Here is a 16,090-nt window from a genome sequence, read left to right as displayed (position 1 = left end):
GTATGTAAATATCATTATACTTGTAAATAAAAATGCTGTTTCATTAAAGTAAAAATATATAAAAAAGCTATGAGATAAGTTTATGATTAATTATACAATTTATGAAAAATACATCTTTAGTAAAATTAAGATGGACTTTTTCTAACAAATTTTATACATTAATAAAACATATAAGAACTTATTTGTAGGTAAAGACACCATTTTAACTATTGCTTTTATACCATTATTATTAAAGTAATCATTTTAAACAACCACTTTTAACTTGAATATGAAAATGGAATTCCTTATATCTTGTTGGTAAATATGTAAGGTTTTGTTTATTAAGTTTTGATTTGAAGGAAATTGAAATCACTGCCCAAAATGAGACACCAAATATTTTGCGGAATACGCTAGACGTTCCTTATAACGCTTTCGTGCCGTACATGGCAATAGCGATGAATTGATGGTTGCAGTAATCATACGGGGCATAAGATTTGTTACACCTGAAGGACATTATGAGTACAAAAGGATGTCGTATGGATTAGCCAACCTGCCGGTCGTAGGTATATCAGCAAACTATATATTATTGAGGGGGCAGACACGTGGTGAGATTAATAAGAGACTAGAGTTGCTTATTTTATTAAAGTTCGCAAGGTCGAGTCATTTAGTCAAGTCCGAATTTCTATATCGCTCGTACGAGTAGGTAACGTTAGTGCATGATAACATTTTAGTCATAATTTATTAGTTTGTAACCGATTGTAATGTTCTGAAAATGAGAGACTCGTTGATGGATATATTTACTGGGTTATAATTTTCAGTACAGGAAGGAGACTGATTACTTGAGTCAAATCCCTGTTAATATTTATACAGAAAAGCCTCTTAATTGCACTGGGATATCGCCTGACTCTGAGACTCAAAAATTACTCCAGGACTTGCTCACTTTGAACATTACTATACAAAAATATTTTTTAATTGGCTTGATTGGTTTGATATGAGTGGTGGTGACTGGTTCTCAAGTGAACCTCTGATGTGTGGGCACATTATTTAAGAGTAAGACTTTTTATTAATCATAATGAAATTATATTTGTTCTGTCTGTCATGTGTTTATTTATTTCTTTGATGCGGAACCTGTGGGAGTCCTATAATAGTAATGTATTTGTTCTTGCTTTGTGTAATTTATATATACATATATACTGTTGCTATGTGAAATGAATGAAATAATAGATGCGCTCTCATTTTAATTTGATATTGTGTTTTACAGATACCAGCAAACTTCTTGAGCATTAAACAAGGGAGTGAGGGAAAGGTTGCGCATCACCCACGTGGTTACAACTGATTTACCAATAACGCGATCGATACGTCACCCTCCTCCCCCCACCCGTGATACGAATCATGATACGTGATAAAAATCGCAAGGACATTTGTTCAAGATGTTTGCCGGTATCTATATATAATTTATTATTTCGACTGAGTTGTTTTGAAAGTAATGGATGCGCTCTCTTACTTTTCTGCTCTTACTTTCGATATCAGTAATGTTAATTTGACGTTCTAATAAAGTCATTGTTTTCAGGTGATGACGATTATTCTTTCCCAGAACAACAACTTTTCGAGGCTAAAATGCATGTTATGCCGGGGTCATTATATGATCAGCTTTAATGTTTTAGTCCATTTGCGGGCGAGAACGCACGATTGCACACGATGTTAATGGCGGCGGTGTCACCAAAGAAACAGAACAGTGCGTTTTTCATTCCAACGCTTTTGTTAGGGAAATTTCGACCTGCAGAACAAGCTCCGTGGACGGCCGGAGACCAAAGTTGATAACGAAGAAATAAAATATTGTGGGAGCGGATCTATCAAGCAAACTACGTCTGAATTACCTGCTGGCTGCGGTGTTGGTGACAAATCCGTATTAATCCACTTGCACGCGCGTCGAGTGCTGCGTTACATTACTTAACCACAATAATGAAGGGATTTTAATCGGGAATTTAATAAGGGGATCGAATCGTTGCCTATGATGAAAGTGGATCCTGTACGATAACCGGAAGCGCTCATCGCAACGGCTGAACCAAGCCGACCAACCCAGCCGAACCAGCCAAATTGTGCACCAAGCTTAAATTACCCCCAAAAAGTTACTAAGAAGTATTTGGTGGACTAGTGCCGGGGTCGTTCATTTAAATCTGGCCAGACGATTTTGGCAGATGTCTATTGTCAGGAACTGAAAACCAAGATGGACTACTGCTCCTCGACAACGCTAGACCACATATTCAATTGGAATGTCTTCTCAGCCATTCACCGTACACCTCGGACCTTGCTCCAACAGATTACCATTTTTTTTTTCGAAATTTGGATAACTTCTTGCAAAATAAGAAATTCAACCTTGATGGGACAGTCGAAACCGCCTTCAAAGATTTATTTTATTCCAGTCAGATTGTTTTCTTTAGTAAATGGATCAATAAACTACCTTTAAGATAACTAAAGTGCATCGATAGCAGCATTGGTACAATCTTTGATTAATTAAATATATTCTATTTTAAAAAAATAGTTTTTTCCTCCCATACAAAACGCCAATATCATAGGTAAGAAACCGAATCTATTTTGTTAATTACTGACTATGTACAGTACAACCCGTTTAATACGATCACGCTTAATACGATTTCTCGCATAATACGCTACTTTACACTAGTCTTGCAACTTGAGACATATTTTCATACGTTTCTTAACGCTTAATACGATTCGTCATCCCGTTTAATACACCCGAGCCCGAGCCGAGAGATCTAACCGAGCCCCGAGAGGCCCCCCGCCCGCATGTTTGCCGATCGTCATTTGTTCACTTGACATGTTGTGTCGCGCCCGCGCTCAGATTATTTTGTAATAGTGCATCATTTGTTTGTTGCAATATGACTACGATTAAGCGAAAGGCCTTGTCACTTCAAGAAAAAATTGAGATATTGAAAGTTTTCGATACAAAATCACAAACAACAAATCAAACTCAGTTAGCGGCTGAGCTTCATTTACCAGTTTCTACGTTACGTACCATTTTAAAGAATAGAGAAGGTATTAAAGAAAAATACAGATTGGGAGGTGTGCATAGAAAAAAGCAAAAGGTAGGAAAGTTTGAAAAATTGGAAAAAGTTTTAGTGGAATGGATTCATCAAGCACGAGCTTTAAAACTGCCCATAAGTGGCCACATAATATTCGAGAAAGCGCGTAAAATTGCTGAACTCTTACAGATCACTGATTTTAACGCTTCAAATGGCTGGATAGATCGTTTTAAAAATCGCAACGGCATTGTGTACCGTCAAATCAGTGGGGAATCGGAGAAAGTGGCACAACAAGATGTTGATACATGGATGGCAATACTTCCCGAATTGTTGCAACATTACAAACCGCGAGACATTTTTAACGCAGATGAGTTTGGTTTATTTTTTAAATTGATGCCAGATAAATCGTACGTTTTCAAGGGAGAAACTTGCCATGGTGGTATAGTAAGTAAAGAGAGACTTACTGTCCTGTCCTGTGCCAATTCTGATGGGTCAGAAAAGTTACCTTTGCTAGTGATTGGCAAAGCAAAAAATCCGCGTTGTTTCAAAAATGTAAAATCGCTCCCCGTAACATATGATGCACAATCTCGAGCATGGATGACCAGCATTCGGTTCATTGACTGGTTAAAAGCTGTAGATGATCACTTCCAGATTAAATGTAGACGCATAATTCTATTCATTGATAACTGCCCCGCTCACCCTAAAAGTGTTAAACTTAAGAATATCAAGCTTGTTTACTTACCTCCAAATGCGACAAGCAAATTACAACCGATGAATCAGGGAATTATAAAGGTCCTAAAGCAAGGTTACAGGACAAGACTGATACATCGCTATCTTCAAGAAATGGAAGACCCTGACAGCAAACGACCCTTCACTGTGCATGATGCTATTCTAAACATTGCAGCGGCATGGGAAGCAATTAAGCCTGAAACCATTCAAAATTGCTTCAAGAAAGCAGGTTTTAGAAATAACGTGGTTGATGTCGTGTTGAAAGAAGAAGAACCCGAAATACTGCAGGGTTTTCCTGGATATTCTTCCATTGATGACAATGTAGCACCGTACGAAATTCAATCAATTGAAGATCTTATTGAGAATAGATATGTGAATAACACACAAAACGACGCTCTAAGTGATAATGATGAACACGAAGATGAGTCAACTCCGGTTTTATCAAACGCCCAGGCATTATCAGCTGTTAATGATTTAAGACGATATGTAGCTTCTTTGGATCAAAGCGAAGACGCACTGCAGAAGTTGAATTATGTAGAAAATCTTTTAATTGCTAATGCATCAAAAAATTTCTGTCAAACCAAAATTTTATATAATTTATAATTTAATACCTATATATACCAAAATTAGAACATACATAATAATATGTAGTACGTATTATTTTTCCTATCCCGCATAATACGCTTTCTCGTTTAAGACGCATTTTTGGTAGTGTCCCTGAGAAATCGTCTTAAGCGGGCTTTACTGTATATATAATAAAATGGAGGGCGTTAATAAGTAAAGGTGCATCTGTGCATTAGTTCTTAGTCTACGTTTTAAATTAAAGAATGGATTATAGAAGTAAATATTTACGACGAAATGTCAAAACGGTTGCCCGTTAGCCAATAGCCGGTCAATAACCTCCGAACTCCGAAGTCGGAACGAATTTTTCGGTGTTTCGAAACTTGTAACAAAGAAACGTGTACCTACTTATTATTTACAAATTTCAATCCTATAACCAATTACTGCCCATGTTAACAAGCAATGCTTACATACTAAATAACTATTATTATAATATTTTTGTTTATTATGGCTTTAGCTGTACGATTAAGTGTTTTTAAAATATGCTGTAATGAGTGAAACCGACGATACTGACCTTCTTGTTAAAATACCACCAAAATTCTTCCTCGTACAAAGTTCTGACTCAGAAAACTCTTTGCTAGAGTCATCGCGTACAGTCGTACACAAACCGGTTTCATGCACTGCTCATGTTCTAGGAAGACTAGTCAATCAAGTGCATTCTCTTGAGTCTAGGTTGGAAAACTTAGAGCTAGATTCTACCACTACCTTAAGTATCAATTCACTAAGAAGAAAGACGTGGGACTCTGATAGTTTCGAAAAACATAGTATTGATAGAAAATGTTTTACATTTCCGCGACGTCGAAGACGTAAGGTTATTAAAAACGGCAAACCAACAAAAAATTCACTGACGAGTCTTGACACTATTGATACTGGAAAGGACACAAACTTAAGATTTGAATATAAAAGCTTCGAACAACCAAATGATACTCAAAGTATGGATGGTGATATAAGCAGTATAGTATCCACTCCAAATAAGAAGAATGACAAGTTATTGCTAAACGAGATTGACGAATTTCTCACCAAAGTTGAGTCCTATGAAACACCAGAAACTAGAATAAAGCCTGAGGAAACAATTTCTGAAAATGTGATAGGAGCAACAAGTGACTATATGACTAACAAATATGATCTAAAAAATAACATAGATTTGTCATTGAACAGTGAGAGAACAGTTCCTCCTAATATTTTACATAAGTATATATATTTAGTTAAAGGTAATACCAATGATTTGTCTGCTGCTAAAGGTAAATTACAAGATGAAGCAAATCACATGGAAAAGCATGAACGGTCACCTACCATTCGTAAACTAAATTTCTCTGACAAGGACATCCAACCAACATCTACACCAAAACGTTCACAGTCCATAAGTTACTCTGAATTCAAACCATCAACCACCAAAATATATGATAGAGCATCAAAAGTTTTAGAGCATTATAAGTCTCAAAATTACAGTAAAGAATATCAGACATCCACTGAAGATGGTGGTGTAAAGAAAGAAGATTTGAAAATGCCACAATTAAGGCCTTTCGACTATGAAAATAGGGAACAATTGAAGATTAATTTAGATTCTATAGATACAGATTTATTAAGCTTAAGTGAACTATGGGGAGAGAAAATTGAAAAAGGGGAACGATTAGACAACATAAAATTAGAAGAAGAACGTTTGAAACGAGAGGTATGTTTCTTTTATAGTATATAACAGCATTCCTGTGATACCAACAATTCATTTCATTTGAAGGATTACTAATACACTTGCAATGTGATGTTATTAGTGAAACAGACAAGGTATTTATTTCACAAACTGGCATTCTACTGTTCCAGTGCAGTAAAATAATAATAAAACAATATAAAATCATATGAAAACGAATTAGTTGTAAGAATTGATGGTCTTACCATGAAAAAAGTGAATTATATCAGAAGTTTTTTCAAAAACAAGTAGCTATTTCTTTACATCTTTTAAAATAAACACCTCCACTTGCTTGGTCCTGACATACCTCTCGTATTTCATCCAACATCTTGGCATTCACTATGCATGCACTTTGGTTATGGCTACTTTTAACTTGTCCCTTCTCTAGTACCTTCTGGATTTAGTCCAAGTAAACCAACATCCTTGGTATCTACCCAACCCGATGTTTGCTTGAATCCTACCAAAAATCAAAAGTACATTTCCTTAATGTGTTGCTGACACTATTCTTGTGGTCTACAATTTTTTTAAAGCTGAATGCTTCATAATTGGTCTTGGAGGGATTTGCAAGCAGAAGGATAATTTATACATATGAATTTCCATGATTTTTTAAAATTGCTTTAATAATAAAATAGTAGTTATAGTAACTATCAAAAACTCTACACTCTCAAATCTAAAAAGTTAACTTAAATGGTTATTTTATATGTACATGAAAGAAAAATGTAAGTTGGTATCAACATCATAATAATAGTATGTTATAATTCAATTTCCAAGATTTTTTGGTGCTCGTGATAAATTCCTATTTTGGAATTATGATTTTATTGTTATTTTGTGATAGGAGAATTCAAAGAAAAGGCTTTTCTTAATGTTATTTACTTAATTCTTTTAGCACTGTGAAGTCATGATTCAACAATTGCAAAGAAAAATGTTAGAGCAACAAGAAAAATTGGCTGTGGCTATCAAAGTCGATAAAGCCAAGGATGGTGCAATATCAAAGTTACGAGAATCCTGGTTAAAACTCACATGTAGCCTAGATAAAGCAGAAGAGAGACATCGAAGTGCTCTTGAGAAAATGATGCGGGAAGTAGATAACTTTAAGTTGGTAGCTGAAGATGCTCAGAAGGTATTATTCCTCTTAACTCTATTGCACTCTTTTAACTCAAGTATGTTTTCATCTCTTCCTCTAAAATTTAATTAACACTAAAATAAAACGAAACGAGAATATTAGTTCAAATGGCTGAACCATTTGATTAGATTAGACTGATTTCTTTTATGAATCAGGGGGACAGCATGAACCCATCAATTTACTTTTGATATGTTATACAAGTAATACATACACTGCAATCATGTAACTTAAAAATGATAGAGCTTTTAATGAATTAATAAATTAAAATAATTCAAAATAAGCTAATTGATTGATTTTTTTTAGAAAACAAGTCATTTTGAATCAGAACTGTACAAAGCTTTGAATTTCGCTCATGACTATCAAGAGAAATGTAAACAACTGTCAGCTGAAAAGAAGGAAATGCAAGAATGCTTAGAGAAAAGACTTGCAAGTAAGGATGAGGTGGTAAAGAACAAAGACAGAGAGATTGATGTGTTTAAGGAGAATTATGAAATGGTAATGAGGTTGAATAAACAGTCTACTGACTGTGTAAAGAATCTTGAAGAGGCGGTTGAAAAGGTATTTACATTTATTTATCACTTTGTTGCATTAGAAATTTAAACCAAGAGAATATTTAAATTGCAATGGGCAGCTCTTTAAACCGATCTCTTGTAGGCAATCACAGTAAAGCTGAACAATTAGGCACAGTCTTTTGCTGAATTTCAAGCATAGACCAAGTAATTATTTTGAATAATGTAATCAATATGTGTTAAGACTCTTACAGTATGGCCCAGCGTCATTTGCATACTTTAAATACACATACAACAAAGAATTCATTTATGATAATTAAATGAATTAATAAAGAGTGCCCTATTCTGGCTGTAATTTCGAGGCATAACTACGACGATTTAGGTACTATGATCGCCATGCTTAAACAACAAGAAAGTCTCAGCAAAATGTACAGCCTTGACTTGGGCAGTAGTTTTATTTAAACTGTTTATTATGTTTAATTAAATTAATTTCAGGAAAAACATGAGCATGAATTAACAAAGATTAGACTTAATGAATTGAACCAGAAACTCCGAGCTTTAGAAGAGACTAAAAATTTAGTTGAGCAAGAAAGAGATGTTGTAAAAGAAAAAGTTAATGAGGAGAGATCGAGATGTAACATATTGGAACGACAGCTGTGTGATAGTCAAAATCAACTAAGTGAATTGTTGAGGAAATGTGTAAGTATTATGTGGAGCTACAACTCTTTAACAGATTTGGCCCCATGATTTTAAGGGTTCAATTGAGAGACTTCGATTATCCCCTAATTATTAGGGCCTAATACATTTCTATACATAGTCTTTATTTACAAATATGCTAAATATGTACGCTTTATTGTAGTTTTCATTACTTTCCATTTTTGATTTAAAATTTAATTCACACACACATACATTTTACATACATTTTTCGTTCTTTATTCTCTACTACTGGGAGTGTTAGTTTTGCAAAAATGTATCTCTCATATATTTGTTGCTTATTAATTCTTAGTAGTGAGTTGACTGTGACCCCTGTTTGTCAAAAACATGCTAATTGGTTTTGTATATTTTTATTTATATAGAAATATATAATAAACAGCGAGCAGTGTTGGCCTAGTGGCTTCAGCGTGCGACTCCCATCCCTGAGGTCGTAGGTTCGATCCCTGGCTGTGCACCGATGGACTCTTTATAAGTGCGCATATAACATTCGCTCGAATGGTGAAGGAAACCTGCTTGCCTTAGACTCAAAAAGTCGACGGTGTGTGTCAGGCACAGAAGGCTGATCACCTACTTGCCTATTAGATTAACAAATTATCATGAAACAGATACAGAAATCTGAGGCTCAGACCTAAGTTTTTTCTTTGTCCGGAATTATCACTTGCTTCAAGGAAAACTCTTAGACTTATAAATCGATGTGTCAGGCGCAGAAGGTTGATCACCTACTTGCCTATTAAAACGCAATCACAAAACAGAGAAGATCTAGACCAAGAATTGTTGCTACATTTTTTTTAAATCAGATATCTTGGCTATTAGAGATTAAAAATACAATTCCAGGATACCCTTGACAACGAGACGAAATCCCTCCGCAAACATTTAGAACTGCAGAAGACAGAGCTAAAGAATCATTACCAACAGCAGCTGGAAGAAGCCGTTTTAGGCAAATTGCAGGAGTTCCAACGACAGCTGGAAATGGCTGAAAGGGATATGGATAGTGCTGCAAAAAGTAAAGAACATGGAATTGTCGATAGCTTCAATAAACAAATCGCTCGGATAGAAGAACAGTAAGTATATATCGAACATACTCCAGTTTGACATTAAACTTGAATATATATAAATGCTTTTTTAAAGTTCTCCTTCAAAAGTGTAGGTCCGATCGGGAATCGAATCCGAGAAATTGGGCGTAAAAGTTACGGACGTTAAAAATAAAATAAGATTTTATTTTTTATAAAATATTATAAAATATTTTTACGATAACGTTCGCTAATAAAACAGATATTTTTTTCTTACTCACACTGGTTGCCAGGAAGAGATTACTCCTTTTTATTTAATTGTAGTGAATTTCTGTATTAAAGCTTATTACTTAATAAATAAATATAAGAAAAATACTTTCATTTCCAGACATCGTTTAGAGATAAACGTGCTTGAAGAGAAGCAGCGGGAGGAAATCAAGCTTTGTCGGCTGCAGCTTGCGCAGGCGCATGAGAAGATCGGCTTGCTTGAGGTATAATTAATAGTAGGCGTAATTCGCGCGCACAGGTTTGGGAGCGTTCAAGTATTACGTCACGCAATTTTTGGAGATTCTTAACCCCCTCCCACATGAAACGCGCCGTTACGTTTCTGATTCCAATAGTAAATTGTTTCGTGACCAACCCCAGTGACTCTTTATACCTAAAACTTAACATTATGTGGTGTAAAGTACTGGAAAGTGGAGAATAATATTAACAATAACGCGTAATTCAATCCCCGCCCCGCATCGTAACGTTTTACAAAAATACAAAAATTCGTTACGTAATACTTGAACGCTCCCTCAATTGACAACATTTAGACTGAGTTGTCTACGCTCTAAGTTACTATAATACTTATTTGTATAAGATAAAATATTTATTTTATTTTGACGTATATTGAAAAGTAATGGTTAATTAATAACATGTTAAAACATTAATGTGTGTGTAAATGATACAATTTAATAAATACACACGAATTTATACACGATCCGGCAGCTGATCTAATAGGATTACTCTCATGGATTACCCATAATGGCCGAATTATATTTGTATAATTTGTAATATTAATAATATCACAATATTATTATTTTAGTTAAAGGATATCTGTAAAGACATTAGGATTTTGTTCTATGTTCTATGTTGAGTGATACCGCTGCCCATGGAGACTCACATTGCCAGAAGGCTCGCAAGTGCGTTGGCGGCATTTTTACCAGTTATTCCTCATTAATACTTATATAATATGTATGAGTTCATTTTTCATTTTAGAACAATTATATGGCGCTAATTAAAAACTGAACTAAACCAATAAGCAAAATATATCGTCGGAAATAATTATTCAACTAAAAAAACTTTATTCATATAGGTAAACAAATCTAATAAAACAAATCTTCTAAATTTAATTTCCGCATTTGTGACATAATCTCTATCATAGGCTCGCTACCACCGGTGCTGGAGCTTACCGCTGCTACCTCGCCGACAGCTATATTCTCCATTATTTTATCCGCAATCCTGGCCAAATTCTCTAGATTTTGGTTATGGCTAACCGTGAGAACAGTCCGCACAGCCGTCGGCAACCTTGAAATCCATAGGTTTCGGAGGTTCTGCTCCGACGTTTGTGCATTTTTGCCTAATTCTTTCATTCGTCGGAGCAGTTGAGATGGTTTTTGAGTCCCGAGCTCCATCTCACTGACTAATTTTTGAAACTGCCGTTCAGCACTTTCTTCGTAAACTTGTGATAAACGTTCTTTTAATGCCTGGTATTTGTTACTTTCAGGAGGTTGCAACAATAAATCGCTGACTTGTTGTAGTACCTCACGTCCAACTTTAGCCACCACCAGATTAAATTTTGCCTCGTCTCCTTGTTTTTGTGGAGCCAAAATACTTTCCAGCTGCGCAAACCATAGTCTTGGCATCTCAGTCCAAAATTCCGGTATGCGTGAAGATATTGTAATTGCTGCCAAGTTAGTCGATTGCGTGGCAATGTTGTCTTCTGACGCCGTAAAATGTCTTTTTTCACTGGTTTGTTTTGGCAGGGGTAGGGGTTGTTGTTGCTGGAGATTTTGCTGATCCGGTTGGAACATTATGGAAAATTGTCCTTTTACTTTTACACTTTTTAAAACAGCACTAATTTTATACCAATCCACAGTTTTTAATGTCTCACTTAAAGTTATTTTGAAGGTTCACGTTTCAAAGTCGGGGTCACCACTGTAACGTAACTGTGTTCTATAATACGTTATCCTAACTGTGGATGGGAATTACTTGTGGATACGCAGATTAATAAAAGGGCTTCGGTACTCAATACTGTAATTTATATTTTCCCCAATACTAATCCACGTCCACACGCGATCGCAGTGCGCAGTAACTACTGATCGCTAGTTCATACTTCTCTATCATACATCAAAACGCTTACTCGACACATTCATGCTTACACGTGTCCCTACAAGTACACTTATGAACGTCAACAGAAAAGATGTTAAATTGATTCTAAATTTACATTGACTACCAGTTCGCAAGATAGGGGCAAGCGGGCAAGAGAACTTTCGAGAAACTCTCCGCCACTCTTTTTAATCGCCAAGTATTGAGTCATACGAATTGTTTGAACTAGAGCAAATCAATCCCACGGATTAGGATCATTGAAATATTCGTTAAATTTAGAAAAAACTTTTTTGATTCAGTTACGTTTAACTAGAGCTTTGAATTTATTTAGTGATAATTATCTGATTTCGCTTGGGAGTTTGTTGTAAAAATGAATACAATTTCCATATAAGAATTTTCGAGTATTATATACTAGTGAAAATCATTTGTTGACGTGACAACGCCTTATAATTCTATGGAGCCGGCTCCTAGCACGAAAAAACATGACTCATGCGGCGTTACCTCGCGTAGCGTATCTGAGGCGTTCCATTTAAGGCTTGAAGTGCAAGCGAGAGCGCGGAACGAGCGACAAAGAGCCACAATCGGTTGTATTTATGCGTACAAATAAATGTAACCTGATCAATTCAATTGTGATTTCTATTCTCTATATCCATACAAAATATCTATCAAACAAATAAAATTAAAATTTTCTTTTGAAAAATGCAACCATTCCATCAGTATTTTCTTATGACTTTGTTACGTTCAACTATCGTCAATAAACCGACTTTACAGACAACCGTTTTTTTTAATTGTTTAGATTTTGTACATACAAGGCTTCAAGAAGATATTGACCTGATAGTGTCATATATATATAATTCCTTAAACTTATTTCGTACCGCCTCACTTGGGGTAACAACAAATACCTCGAAAACCCCGCTTCTCCAGCACAAATATGGATTAAACCTCTGTAGGACCCCATAGTAGAATACCGTAGGATAACGTTGTGTGAAATTAGTACTACCTAGGACATCATGGCAGCTAGTCTAGTTTGAGTGTACCCTTTATTTCAGAGCAAGCTGGACAATTACCGACGTAAACGCGGCGAGTTGGCGTCGCAATTGCACGGCGTGATGGAAGCGCAATGGAGACAGGCCTTGAGGATATTGACATTGCCCACTCATAGGGGAGAGTTGGACAGGACGGATGCGAGTATGTTTCTCTTGTTTTATGTTTTTGGCTAAGCAAGCAACATTTCGAAGGTTTTCTGCCCACAGCCGTGATTAGAACGCTTGACCTCAGTTCAGAGTCAATACGGCTCAGTAAAAAAAATGTTTAGTATGAAACATAAGATACAAGTATCACTTATTCCACGTCATTAAATCTGCACGGCAAAGAAGGCAGAGGGTGTAGGCCGAGAGAAAAAGCCGCCGTAAAAAACTCGGTACTCAATGTTATGTCTTCCCTATATTTTGAGCATATATATTTCATGTATTATCGTATAAAGGTATCTGTACATATGTATTATAATGTGTTATAAATCTTACTTCTCTTGAATACGTGAACGTTGCCAATTGTTCTTGAAATTTCTTTATTTTATTACAAAACTTACCGTCATGTCATCATTTATCATGTGTATCATTAAATTTATTATAATGATATTATTTATATATTATGAAAAATTTCAGTGTGTACCCCACACCCGCAAGAGTATGTCCCACCCAAGATTCCCCCGTTAACAATGCCGAGTGAGAAATTACTAAGGGATGACAGACTGCACGGTCTGTCATACTCGCGGGACCTCAATTTCGAAGATCTTAGCGATACGGAACTCCAACATTACGTCAAAATGGTAAGTTTTACAATCAGTAATGTCCAAATACAACAAAATTATCACAAAAAACATCGTGAGGAAATCGATTTGTTTTAGACACAAGTCTAACGGCGTGTGTCAGGCACAAGAGACTGATCACCGACTTGTCTATTAGGAATTATAACAGAACAGATATAGAAATCTGAGGCCATGACCTAAAGGTTGTAGCGCCATTGTAATATGTATCAACAACAATGAATATTAGATTTAAAAAAAAACAATTTTTTAACCGGATTAAAGCTAGCTATAGACTAAGTCGTCTTTTAGTCGATACCAACTCCAGGCAAATAAATACAGATAACACAACTTTCTCTACAGCTGTGATGCTTTTGACATTCCTTTTGTCTTCAGTCACCGTGACCACGCACGCGAAACGTCGAAAAAAAAAATAGATTTAAAATTATGTAAACTTGCTGCCCCCGCGAACTTCGTTTCTCCTTAATGTGGTTTTAGTTAGCCTTAATACCGTGACTCCAAAGAATAATTTCACTGTATTATCGTCACTATATTTTGAATTTGATTTACACTTCGGTCTAAGTAACACGTGGTTGGCTATGCTAACACCAAAAATTAAAAAAAGTAGAAATAATTGAATTTCACGGTATTTCGTTTACTACAAAATAAATTTAATTCATACTTTAGCCTCAATAACACGTAATCATGATATTGAATTGTAGCGTATATGACACGTTTGTCGGTTTACCATAGCAGTGCCATCTATTGATTACTTACTCAATCCAGTCGAAAAATATCGACATCTGTTAGAATCTTTTGGAGTTAACAGATAGTTGTGACTGTCAATTAATTATAGACAAATAATTTGCAATAAAATAATAGCTTTAATCCGGTTAAAAAAATTGTTATCTTTCAATGTGTAAAAGCTATGTTAACCAAAGACAATATTAGTTAGATTATTTTATTTCACTAAATATTTTTCAGCTTTTAACAAAACCACCAAATTTCAACACGAATGAACCATCTAGAGACAGACAATTGAATGAACCGCCAACCAGTGATCGTGCAAACCGATCAGATTTAATGGAGAAGATTGACCGACTTGACAAAAAAGATAGAAAACACTCTAACAAACCACCTTGGAAGTCGTAAATAAGTTTAGTAATATGTCAGCGTCAAGAATTTTTGTGGATAAAATTTTTTATTAATCTACCTTTTTATGAAAACTTCTTTTAGTGTCTTTCCATTACTGAAGTTTGGTAGTCAGTCTCTGGAAAGTATAATAAATAAAATAAAATTCTGTAATCAATCTGCATTAAATGCAACGGCCTTATTAAAAGCGATTTTTTACAGACAACAGCCGCTAAAAGTAACACAAAGTTCTTTTTAAATATTAAATACATTTTGATTTGAATTGATAACTTCGTTTTAAAAGTTAGTCGTTTTATGTAGTCCTAGAAATGAATTTGTATCTTTGAACCTCACGACTCCGCCCATGTCCAATATTATTAATATTTTGTCACGTTTAATATTATATCAAATGTTATATTTTTATGTGTAAGTTAATGCATTTTTTTGTATGATGTTTGTAATATTAAAGTTTTGATAAATATGACAAATTTTTATTTCGTAATTCAAAGTATATTTAAGCCTCTTATCGTTTCTAATTTGTTGACAAAAAATATTTTTATTAGATACGATTGTAGATGGTAGAGAAACAGTAATGTGGATAAAATAATAAAACTACTAAATAAGAAGCTGCTAAAGTTACTTGATCAGGCATATTCTATGGTGTATCCTCTCGATCGAACAAGTAGATAGACCAGTAACACTCCATAAACAGCACAATGCTTTTGAAATTATCCAGGCACGACGCTGCCACGGCGTAAATTAGGTTGCCGTGCCGTATACATGCCACATATGCCGCAAACGCTTTCTATTTGTAGCATGCCACAAGGTGCCGCATGCTACTCATTGTGGCATGCACTGTCGCACGTTGACTCTGAATACGAGCATTTACGCTTGTTGGTACATTTGGTCCCGACATTGTTGGAGCAGGTGAGTACGTATTATTCTAAATCAGGAAACTCAGCGAGACGCCGTCGTTTCCTAAACAAATTGTTACTTGATTGATATCTTTGCAATAATTTACAGCCAAAATAAGTACTGACGGACGAGCTCCGCTAAAAGCAATCGTGTCCTGTGTCGACAAGGAACAAACAATGTTCACAGCTGTGTTACTTAGAAAGAAAAATGGATTAGAAGCCCCGAACCCGAGTATTCATTTTGGAATTAATTGCTGTTATTTCTGGGCATTCCAAGTAAGACGTCATTATATTTTACTACGATTTAGTCTTCTTTTTAAAATTCGAGTTTTTACTCTAAGTATTTAAAATATGAATTATCAAAACTTCGTTGGGAAATAACATTTTGTTCGAGTTACAAAGCTCAAATAATTCGAGATACCACGGAGATATTTACGGGTTCAGCGGAAGGGATTTTTTTG

At 35.3% G+C, this 16,090-nt stretch overlaps 2 protein-coding genes and 1 long non-coding RNA gene across 4 annotated transcripts; all 3 read left to right on the top strand.

The window, feature by feature from the left end:
- The first annotated feature begins 182 nt into the window (after positions 1-182).
- LOC123711919 lies at positions 183-2,454 on the top strand. 2 transcript variants are annotated; one of them, XR_006754021.1, is made up of 4 exons: positions 183-542; positions 798-1,029; positions 1,241-1,419; positions 1,550-2,454. It is a non-coding gene; the product is annotated as an uncharacterized LOC123711919 (long non-coding RNA). The 2 variants fall into 2 exon arrangements; XR_006754020.1 differs by having other exon boundaries at positions 183-1,029.
- A 332-nt stretch (positions 2,455-2,786) lies between these two features.
- On the top strand, positions 2,787-4,399 carry LOC123711789 (tigger transposable element-derived protein 4-like). The gene is made up of 2 exons (XM_045664581.1): positions 2,787-3,083; positions 3,210-4,399. Exons 1-2 carry the CDS (start codon positions 2,877-2,879, stop codon positions 4,350-4,352), a joined length of 1,350 nt encoding a protein of 449 aa, XP_045520537.1. The 5' UTR covers positions 2,787-2,876; the 3' UTR covers positions 4,353-4,399.
- Positions 4,400-4,525: 126 nt separating this feature from the next.
- LOC123711788 (myosin-2-like) lies at positions 4,526-15,196 on the top strand. Its single transcript, XM_045664580.1, has 9 exons — positions 4,526-6,042; positions 6,941-7,174; positions 7,481-7,735; positions 8,182-8,385; positions 9,235-9,461; positions 9,799-9,901; positions 12,830-12,968; positions 13,445-13,608; positions 14,569-15,196. Exons 1-9 carry the CDS (start codon positions 4,861-4,863, stop codon positions 14,734-14,736), a joined length of 2,676 nt encoding a protein of 891 aa, XP_045520536.1. The 5' UTR covers positions 4,526-4,860; the 3' UTR covers positions 14,737-15,196.
- Positions 15,197-16,090: the final 894 nt, after the last annotated feature.

The sequence above is a fragment of the Pieris brassicae genome, chromosome 7, assembly GCF_905147105.1.
Source record: "Pieris brassicae chromosome 7, ilPieBrab1.1, whole genome shotgun sequence".
Lineage (NCBI taxonomy): Eukaryota > Metazoa > Arthropoda > Insecta > Lepidoptera > Pieridae > Pieris > Pieris brassicae.
Note: the sequence above shows the minus strand (reverse complement) of the source record. Positions and strands in the feature narration are given on the sequence as shown.